Genomic DNA, 10437 nt, shown 5'->3' on the forward strand with positions numbered 1-10437 from the left:
AACCTAATTGTATCTGCATTCATATTTAAATGTGTAAAAGTAATGTTATTTTGATAACTTAAGGAGAACTGACTTTATACATCCCAAAAAAAACAAAAAAACAAAATACCATCCAAGACTTCAAGCATGATGGAGAAACGTGTTGGAATTCATTTTTAAAAAAACAGCTGAATCATTCTGTTGATTTGCCGTGAAATTTGACCTGCATTTTTAACCTGTTTATGCATCCGAGATGCGTAAAAATAGCATTCATCCTGCATTCTGCTGCATGTTTGTTTTGAACTTCGCATGAAAGAGTCGCGTTTCAACACATCTGTGATCTCTGATAAGGAGACTTGAGCAAATTGAGCAATTATAAAGTAAATGTTGAAATAAGGTTCGGTGGAACATTGTTCAGGAGGGTGAGGCACAAATGCAAGATGAAAGACTTTTAATCAGAAATTTTATTTTTTAGAAAATACGAATACAAAAACTAGCAAATAAATGCCATACATAATAGTTATAACATCTGAGAGGCAAACCTCATACACATTATCCAGTGACTTGACAAATCACAGAAAAATTGAGAAATTGATAAATCTGATTTGTACTCGATTGACAAGTATTACAAAGAATATATAGTTTACACATACATTTATATACAGTAGAACAAATATCAATCAGCACAGCAGATATGAACGTTACAGACACTTCATACCACCGACGTGTTCTTCCGTTAATCTGCTCTGACAAATGGTTTGACAAATATACCTACACACGAAACTTCAATTCCCAATACCAAAGAGCCTTAACAAAGCTTTACATTCTCTAACAGTTCAACCATTGTGTAGAACAAGTGTTTACATAGAGTCTTTAAGTGATGCAGCAATACTATCTGATCCAGGCCACGCCCGCGTGCCGCTCGAACCAGACATACACAACTTTTACCGGTTCATAAAACCTACTTTAGCCAAAACTCTGGCTTACAGTTTCTGTGAAACCTTTTCCCTCTGGGAAGAGCGTGTTTCTAAAGAGAGGATCTTCAGAGCAGCCTAAAGTTCCTCATTTGCAGGAGTACAAAGTCTCTAGGTTTGACTGACAGGTCCACTTCAATATCCGGTCTCCTCCATTCTCCAACCGGTGGAGTTCTTCCCGAACTTGTAGACGAGTCTGCGTCCATCAACTCTCTCCAGAATCTCTCGTTTGTAGTAATACTTCTGCCCCCAGAGCTGAGCAACAGCTTCGGACTTCAAGAACTTGAAGACGCCATCCCTGCGGTCCTCCCATTTCATCAGACCTTGGTTCTTCTCCGGGTGGATCAGGATGTCCCGGATAAACTCCCACAGGTGGGTTCCTCTTGGAGCTGCAATGGAGCAGTAGAGTCTAGTTTAGTACGGATTATCGTTACTTGATCTTGAGCATTAGGTACCTCTTCAACTAGAGTTCTGTGTACTCACCGTGTTTGCTTTTTTTGGACTGAATGAAATGGTCAAATCCCTCACTTTGGCACTTTGGGGGTCGTCCTCTGCCTCTCTTTTTGGGCTCTCCGGACTCTTGTTTCACAAAGTTCTCTGTGGAAAAGAACGCAGTCAAACGTTAGATGGGTCTATTTAGGTACTCCCTACTTTATTATTCCATTTAAACCTGCTGCTTATGGGCCACCACCTTGCAGAGTTAGGTTTCAACCTGCCTGTAACTGCCAAGTAAAGACCTTGATTAGCTGGTTCAGGTGTGTTTGACTGAGGTTGAATCTAGCTTCTGCAGGTAGGTAAACCTCTAGGATCAGAATTGGAGGAACTTACTAGTGCTGGTGGAGTAATGCATCTCTGAGTATTCTGGGTCGGAGTCGCTGCTGTTGGACTCGGGTGAGCTTGGGTTCAGGAAGCTACCTGTAGAGGACATACCAAAGAAAAGAGCGTTCAGACTTCAAGAGAACTTTGGGATGCTTGGCCTTAACGGATTAGCAGAGTTCTGTGGCGACACGCACCAGTGTGGGAACTCTGAAAGCTCTCAGTTAGAGAGTCGTAGCCGTGGTCGCTCTCTGGAGTCAGCTGGTTGGTGTACTCATCAAAGTAGCTGTAGTTGTTCTCCGAATTGTCTGCGCAAAGAGAATTCCAAATGTTATTTCAAGTACCGATGGTTGGACATTGCTTTCAATGGTTTGTGTTGAAAAGTTGCAAAGTGGGATTTGCTTCTCACCTGATGGAATTGAGGGCTGGACCACCACCGTTTCCAGAAGTGGACCGAGGCTCGGTCCATGCATGTAGGGAAACGAGTTCTGCAGTATGTTGTCCAGTAAGTCTAATTCGGATTCACTCAGACATGTCTCAGACAGGTCAGTAGCTGTAGACACAAACAAATCAAGGGTGTTAATGCATTCAAGTACCGAAACTTCAAAGGCTTCTTCAAACAAGTTCCGTCTTTGTTGCTCACCATATCTGGCCTTTTGGGTCTCCAGGCTGTGGTGAAGCCGTTCACCAAGCATCGATCCGAACATGCTCATCAAAGTTTCTTTTGACATTGTGCACAGTGTGATCCCGTCCATGTCGCAGTAGTTCATATTCAGCAGACTGGCATCGAACCTGCTGTCCTCCACGTGAAAGCCGATCCACTCCAGAACGTTCTGCCTGGTCCACATCTGTGGGTTCACCAGGTCCCAGAGGCCTGCCGGAGAATGGGTTCAAAGTATGTTTAGCCTCATTCACACCTGAGATCACCCAAACCACCCCCCGGTGTAGATGCCCCTAACAATAGAAGAATACCCGCTCAGGTTTACTGTCTCCAGGGCCTGAGCTACTGTTGTGTGTTTAACTATCTGTTGTGTTGACACCCCGTAGGTTTTGATCACAGTGTCAACAATGACTGCTTTGCCCGAAAGACCATAAAGAAAGCATTCCTTCCCGCCTACTGCGGGCCAAGTTAAACATTGCCTCAGTTAATAATTTTAAGAGTCAGAAACTGAGGTCAGACTTCAGGGATATGAGATTATCGTTGTGTCTGGGCTCTCGGTTGGGTGATGGGAACCATCCCAAGCAGGCAAAAACCATACAGATATCAAGAGCTACCTCTAATTTATTCTTAAGTAAGCGGTATGATGATGAAGGCTTACCCATTGTGCTGTTGTTGTTACTGCTGAAGGTCATCTCTGAGAGTCTGCCCATCGGCGCTGTCATGCTCAACAAGTTGGGCTGCGGTTCAGATGGGTACAGGTTGGCATTTGCGTTGTTGAGAATAAGACTAAGTTCGCTTGACGCCATGAGAATTCTGCAAGATAAGAAACCACATCAATTGAACTTCATCCAAAACTGCAAATCAGAAGTATGTTCTTATTTAAAAAAAAAAAAAACTTGCTTGGAAGGTAATGATTTAAAAGGCAAATTATTTACCAGTTGTGGTGGATAAAGGCAGCTTGGTTTCTATATAAAATCCCAGTGCAAGTGTTAGTTAGGTAATAATCCAGTCAGTAAGGTTTTGTCTTCAGCACTTTGAGGTTCACTGTTCAGAATCTCAGAAGGTTTGCTTATGCACCTGCTGCTGCTGATGAATTTATAGGGCAAGAACGGGCAAAGAGGGGGCGTGGCCAGGTGAGATGCATGAGGGGGCGTGGCCAGGTGAGCATATTCTCCTGGGAGGGGGAATTCCAGCGAATATCTCTCTCGCTCTCGCTCGCACGGCCACTCTCCCCTTTTGTTTCTTTCCTGAGAATAGCTTTTCAGACCTTGAAACATTAACTTGAAACATGACAAGGCAGCTAACATACATTCAGAGATAAACGCGAGCAAATACTATGTCACCTGTGCTCTTTTTTCATGACAACACACACACATTAACCCATTCTCTCAACTATTCCCAGAGGGATGAAGTCATTTCTGCCAATATTTAACGTTGACACAAATGTGTGTGTGTGTGTAACTTTATAACAGGTTTCGGTTTGCTGCAGGACTGACTGGTGTTTCTCTGTGTGTGTGTGTGTGTCTGTGTTTTGGGTCTTCATACATGGCTGAGTGCTTTTGTACTAGATGTAGGTGATGGTAAACACCATTCTGTTGTTGTGGATGAAGCTTATAATGACAGCGAGTGATGTAAGCATTTCAACCTCAAGTCTGAAGCGATTCATATGAGCAGAATGTGTTTGCATTCTTTTTGTGTACCATTGTAAAGTAAATACCACCATATATGAACAGAAGTCATTAATTACCATGCATTTCCGTTTCAATTTTTATGCACTTTGCTAGCCCACGGTACTAAAAATAGCAGTTAATCATGTGATCCAGATTTAGATGTTTGCATGTTATTCTCTTCACATTTTTCCTCCTCTCATAACTGCAGCTACTTTTCCGTTTCTTGTTGACGCCACGCTGATGATTGATGAAGGAAAGACGTCTTGGAATGAAATTAACAGGTTCTGGTGAAGATAAATTATTCTTGAGACCGCAAGACTTTCCAAATGCGGAGCCGTCTGTCACCCCATCACCCACCTGTCGCTCTCTCTACCTGTCTTGCATCATGTCGATTAAACACTCAATAGAGAAGAAAATGCGAACCCATCCATCAGTCATGAGTATATGTAGGTTTGTCTGTAAGATCATAAATAAATACAATCACCTGCGTGGGAGAGAGAGAACAACAACATTGGATCAGTATTATAAAGGTCATATTTTAAAAGGTCAAACTTAACACACGTTTTTAACAGCATTTCGCAAAGGTATTCATCTCCTGAGGTCATGATGAGCTATACTTTTGATTATAAAGAACTAAATCGGATGAAATCTCTTTACGTCACTACTTGCCATTAAATAAATGATTCATAATTAAAGCTCAAAGTCAGTCTGAAGCCATTATGACTAACTTCATATAAAAAAAGCCTTTAAATTTCACATAGAAATTTCCAAATGTTGTCGGTAATGGGTTGGACAGGGTTCAGTTTGTGTTGTAATCATAATTAGATAATTAGCTTAAATTAAAACAATAGAAGTCAATGGGAAGTCCCAGTCGTGATGGCAAACACTAGTCCGTGTGTGTTTCGCTCGGCTTGGGGTCTGTTATATATTCACCACATCAAGTTAAGCATGAAGGTCAGTGTGATGGCGAGGAATTCCTTCTGTCGACTTCCCAACATTATTAACTGCTCCAGACTCCATTAATAGGCTAGTTAATGAAGTTAATGAGAGCTGCACACAGTCTGACTCCATTAGTGTGAAACTCCTGCCACCATGCGGAGAACTGGAGGTACTGCAACTACATCAAATTGCTGGACACAAAGTAGGCTACCATACACTTCACGTTCCTTGCTATTTTTACACTTGCAAAAAGTACCAGGAAGTATCAATGGTTTGTTTTATTAGCATTATCATAATATTCTTGGAAATACCCTGCAATGCCATGTAAATACCATGGTAAATGTATTTAGGTATTATGGTAAAGAACATTTTGGAGAAAAAAAATACAGTTTACAGTTTACATTCACTTGATTCTTAATACTGTGTTGTTAGCTGAATGATCCACAGCTGTGTTTTGTTTAGTGATGGTTGTTCATGCGTCCCTTGTTTGTCCTGAACAGTTAAACTGTCTGCTGTTCTTCAGACAAATCCTTCAGCTCCCACTAATTCTTTGATTTTCCAGCATTTTTGTGTATTTGAACCCTTTCCAACAATGACTGTATGATTTACACTGAGGACAACTGAGGGACTCATATGCAACTATTACAGAAGCTACAAACGCTCGCTGATGCTCCAGAAGGAGAAACCATGCATTAAGAGCCGGGGGGTGAAAACTTTTGAACAGAATGGAGATGGGTACGTTTCCCAATGAAAACTCTCTTCTATTTGAGCTTCTTCGTCGTCTAGATTCCAGCTCTGGAAGTTCACGAGGTGCATCATGGGAGGCTCTTCACACGAGGCCTTTGCCTTTGCTTCAACTGAAACATTTTTTGACGTGAGAAAGAAGCGTCTAAATGTTTGCCTCGCAGTGCATGTAGGATATATGTCCTGTGTAAGATCTGTCGTCTCTGTGGCCAGGAGGTCTTTTAATAGAACAGGCCGACAGCTGCACACACACACACACACACACACACACACACACACTCCAGTGCTGTTATAAATACTGAGGTGTGTGTGTGTGTGTGTGTGTTCAGTTCTAGAGATGGCCGACAGAAAGAGCAGCAGCAGCGGAGGCGCCAGCTCTCGTCTGACCGTGAGGAGGAAAGAGAGAGCAGAAAATGAGGCCAAGAAAGAGGAGAAACCTCCTAAAGAAGGAGAGAAAGCCGAGGTGAACGGGACAATCGTGCCGGTGGAGAACGGAGAGGCCGCCACCGGAGATGGAGCCACAGCGAACGGAGAGAACGCAGAGAAACCGGAGCCCATGGAGCTGCCGCCGTTTGAGATCATCACCGGGTGAGTCAGAAAAATCCTCAGACGAGAGCCTTCTCATCATTTACAGTACTTTCCAAACCTGGCCGGCTTTCCTTCTTCTGCGGAACACAAGAGATGTATGACCTTCAGACCTTCTGATTACTTGTGCATCATAAATCATAAAACAGCTTTGTTTGAGGAACAGACCCAACTCATAAGTCATACTTCTGCACTCAAACATAATAAATCACGTGGGATCATTGACGACTTCTAGCGGAATATATTAATCATTAAAAACAAAAACAAATCATGAGATTTAAGGGAATGAAACCATAATTGAGAGTCTGTTCCACACACAAAGTTTAATCAACAGTCTTCAAAGTAAATGTTCTTCAAATGTTCTTCATTGGCATCAGTGGTTCCACTAAGAACCTTTAACATCCAACCTGTCCATTGGACAAAAGGTCCTTTATAGTGGAAAAAGTGCTTTTTTTGTTTATGTTAAGAAAAAAAGTGGTTCTTTTAAGAACTGTTCAGGTTCTTTAAAACACTTTACACTTTACTTTAAGGTGTCCTTGTTACAGTGCAATTATACAGTACTGAGTAATTTTACTGTACTTACTATATGGTTAGGTTTAGCATGTAATTATGCATAATCAATTGTTGTTATAATAGTAAGTACATGTAATGTGTAACAAGGACACCGTAAAATAAAGTGTTGGTTCAATGGCTCTTCTATGGCATTGTTTATAGAGTGAGAAACGTTCCACGGAAGAGAGAAAGTCATATGGGTTTGTAATGATACGAGGGTGTGTAAATGATGACGGATGTTTCAGTTTCAATTAAATTAAGCCTGATAAGAATCTTCTGGAGAAATGCAGACTTCTGAAAGTGTGTTTTCACAGTGATTCCATAGAAGAACCGCTTTTGGTTGCCCAAAGAACCATTAAACGAACCATTTTCCTTGAGCATTTTAGCTCCTTTTTCCACTTTGAAGAACCTTTTGTACAATGGAAAGCTCCATGTTCTTTATGGAACCATTTTAGCTCAATTTCCCACTATAAAGAACCTTTTTTGCAATGGAAAGCTCCATGGATGTTCTTTATGGAACCATTTTAGCTCAATTTCCCACTATAAAGAACCTTTTTTACAATGGATGTTCTTTATGGAACCATTTAAGCTCAATTTCCCACTATAAAGAACCTTTTGTGCAATGGAAAGTTCCATGGATGTTCTTTATGGAACCATTTTAGCTCAATTTCCCACTATAAAGAACCTTTTTTGCAATGGAAAGCTCCATGGATGTTTTTCATGGAAGCACTGATGCCAAAAAGTTTTATTTTTAAGAGCATAAATCGTGTTTCTCCATGGGTGCATCTGTGAATCTATTGGGGAATGTGTGAACTGAACGCAGATAAATCCAACCAACCCCCACCAAGGTCAGTCCTGACAGGCCGTGATGTGTCTCGCTGTGTGTCGTCTAAAGAACATGCTCTTAAAAATAACATCAGAACATCCATATGCTGCTTTAAAGAACCTGAAACATCAAGAACGTTGTAAGTGTCCAGAGGAACCAACTCGAGAACTCTAAACGGTCAGAAATGGTTCTTGAGAAGAAGACGATTCCTGACTGACCCTAAAGTACCTTTTTGAGGAAGTCAATCAGATTGGAGCTGGAATTACATCTCATTTAGGTGTCAGTTTCCTCTTAGATGCTTCTCCTAAAACTCCCAAACAGAAATAAAACTGCCCAGTCATCATCCAGAGTCTAGAGCTATGAAATGAAAGTGGAGCCGCTTGATGAGAAATGTTTGAGTTCTTACTGAGATCTCTGAATTATGATTGATTGGTGTCTTGGAAATATTGTTTGACATCTGACGTTTATGAATGCAAACGTGCTTGATAACCCATCGCTGATGAGTTTGATTCTGTCGACACATTAAAGCTGTGAATTGTTGTGGATCATCTCGTAGCAGGTGCTTGTTGAATCAGGTTCATCTGGCAGCAAACGCACACAATGCCTCCAAACCGTGGGTTCTGTATATGGGTCAGAGTCCAAGAATAAAGTTCTGCCCCCGTCAAAGGGTATTTATAACCCCAACAGCCCTTCCATCTGTCAGCCGGTGAAGGAGCTGTTAAAAACAACCACAGAAACCCCCTCAGAGGTCAAAGACTCGGGCTGGCTATTGAGACAAATTCCATGATTCAATTAGTTTGTGATTTGCTTCAATTTGATTCAGTATATTGATTCATTTGGTTATATAGGTAATCAGGTGCGGTGCATGCCAATCTCCCTCAACTAATGCTGTAAACTATACAATAAAAAGCCTGTTGGTTGGTACATTACTATATTAAACTGATTCATAAACAAACATTTAAAATTGCACATAATAAAAATGTATTATATGTTAAAAATTTATTTAATGTTATAATTATGTTTTTAATCCAATTTGTTGTTGAAAAGTAAACATTTAAACAGTGGATGCCATAACTTCTCTTCATAACGGATTTATTAAAACATACAGTAAATATTGAAAAACAGTAAATATATGTATATAGTGCATATATTTATCAAAATGCTCCTCTCTAGAGTTATTTTTCTAGCTGACTATCGAGTTTTTGGACACTGAATTTACTTCCCGAGGTAAATGTGATATTACGTGACATTGTTTACAAGTTGTTTTATTTCTGCGGTTGACATGATTCATTTCGGTACCTTCTGATGTTCATTCATGTTTATTTCGTCCTGCATTAAAGTGGTAGAGATTATTGTTTACTCGCGCTGCCGCTCGAACTGCAGCATTTGTTTCATAATTAAAGTGACAGAATTTGAACGTTAAGACTTTTTTCTTACCAAACGTAATAAAGCAAAAGGATTATTGCGATTTATTGGGTGGGCAGCACACTACAAAGTTTCGTTCACTTATCAGCCGGGTCATTCATGAGAACGATTCGTTCATTGCATCCGTCACGTGAAAAACGAAAGAAAGACTCGGGAGGTAATCATTTAGACACGGACACAGGTGTATACAAACAATGAAGCTATGAGTTTTAGTAGCGATTTTACCCATGGCTGAGAAATATAGTGTAGCGATTCAGGATTAAGTATCGCTATTTTATTATTAATAATAATAATTTTTATTTATATAGCGCATTTCCAACACCCAAGGTCACTTTACAAGTCAGGTTTAAGGAACAGAAACAAATAAACATCAATACCAGAAGACAGAACACATAGCAAGAGCTGAGAGTAATATACAGAGACCACTTACAAAGTTAGATTAAAGATACAGAGAGAATGTAGATGAACATCCATAACAGGGTACAAATTACAGACTGAGAACTGAAGAGTAATACTCAGAGAAAAATGTGTTTTTATGAGGTTTTTGAAGGAGAGAAGGGAGGATGCTTGACGGATGTTTTGGGGAAGAGCATTCCACAATCTGGGAGCCACAACACTGAAAGCTCTAGATCCCATAGTCACCAGACGAAACTTAGGGCTGACTAACAATCCCTCACTAGAAGATCGTAAGGAGCGGGCAGGAACACAAGGCAGGAGTAAGTCAGATAAATATGTAGGATCAAGGTTATGGAGAGCTTTATAAGTGAGAATTAGTATCTTGTAGTTTATGCGCAAGGAAACCGGAAGCCAATGAAGGTGATAGAGGATTGGGGTAATGTGATCGCTCTTTCTTGTGTGGGAGTTTTAAACATATTGTAGTCGTTTGATATTATTAGCTGACAGGCCATAAAGAAGTGAATTACAGTAATCTAGTTGAGATGTAACGAAGGCATGTGTAAAAGTTTCAGCATCCTGCTGACTGAGAGAGGATCGAATACGCGAGATATTACGCAGGTGGAAAAAAGCTGTCTTTACTACTTTACCAATGTGATCATTGAATGAAAGAGTGGAATCAATGAGAACACCAAGATTGCGAACTTTAGTGGAGGGCATAATCAGATCACCATCCAGATCCATCAGTTGACCAGAGAGCTTAGATACTACAGCTTTAGAGCCAATCAGAATTACGGATTTATCAGAGTTAAATTTAAGGTAATTTGCCTCAAACCAAAGCTTGAGTTCCTTGATGCAATTTGTTAATGCAGG

The 10437-nt window shown here is 40.5% G+C and overlaps 2 protein-coding genes across 2 annotated transcripts in view; one reads left to right on the forward strand and one right to left on the reverse strand.

Moving 5' to 3' along the window:
* Positions 1-438: 438 nt before the first annotated feature.
* LOC107656900 (ETS-related transcription factor Elf-3-like) lies at positions 439-3484 on the reverse strand. Its single transcript, XM_016444838.1, has 8 exons — positions 3366-3484; positions 3089-3243; positions 2413-2643; positions 2179-2322; positions 1967-2077; positions 1782-1868; positions 1437-1550; positions 439-1342 (listed from the first exon to the last, which is right to left on the reverse strand). Exons 2-8 carry the CDS (start codon positions 3234-3236, stop codon positions 1089-1091), a joined length of 1089 nt encoding a protein of 362 aa, XP_016300324.1. The 5' UTR covers positions 3237-3243; positions 3366-3484; the 3' UTR covers positions 439-1088.
* Positions 3485-6094: 2610 nt separating this feature from the next.
* Positions 6095-10437, forward strand: part of LOC107656899 (C->U-editing enzyme APOBEC-2-like) — a 10182-nt gene continuing 5839 nt past the window's right edge. Inside the window, exon 1 of the mRNA XM_016444837.1 lies at positions 6095-6371. Coding sequence (XP_016300323.1) covers positions 6121-6371 — 251 coding nt within the window. The 5' untranslated portion in view covers positions 6095-6120. The remainder of the gene's footprint in view (positions 6372-10437) is intronic.

Source organism: Sinocyclocheilus anshuiensis, unplaced genomic scaffold (assembly GCF_001515605.1).
Source record: "Sinocyclocheilus anshuiensis isolate Anshui unplaced genomic scaffold, SAMN03320099.WGS_v1.1 scaffold2493, whole genome shotgun sequence".
Classification (NCBI taxonomy): domain Eukaryota; kingdom Metazoa; phylum Chordata; class Actinopteri; order Cypriniformes; family Cyprinidae; genus Sinocyclocheilus; species Sinocyclocheilus anshuiensis.

Bases quoted from the DNA above. Each gene is read 5' to 3' on its own strand.
- LOC107656900 (XM_016444838.1), bottom strand. From the start codon at position 3,236: ATGGCGTCAAGCGAACTTAGTCTTATTCTCAACAACGCAAATGCCAAC. The intron at 2,323-2,412 runs GTGAGCAACAAA...TTGTGTCTACAG, and splicing joins GACCCAAAAGGCCAGATATG to CTACTGACCTGTCTGAGACA. The intron at 1,869-1,966 runs GTGCGTGTCGCC...TGTCCTCTACAG, and splicing joins CTTTCAGAGTTCCCACACTG to GTAGCTTCCTGAACCCAAGC.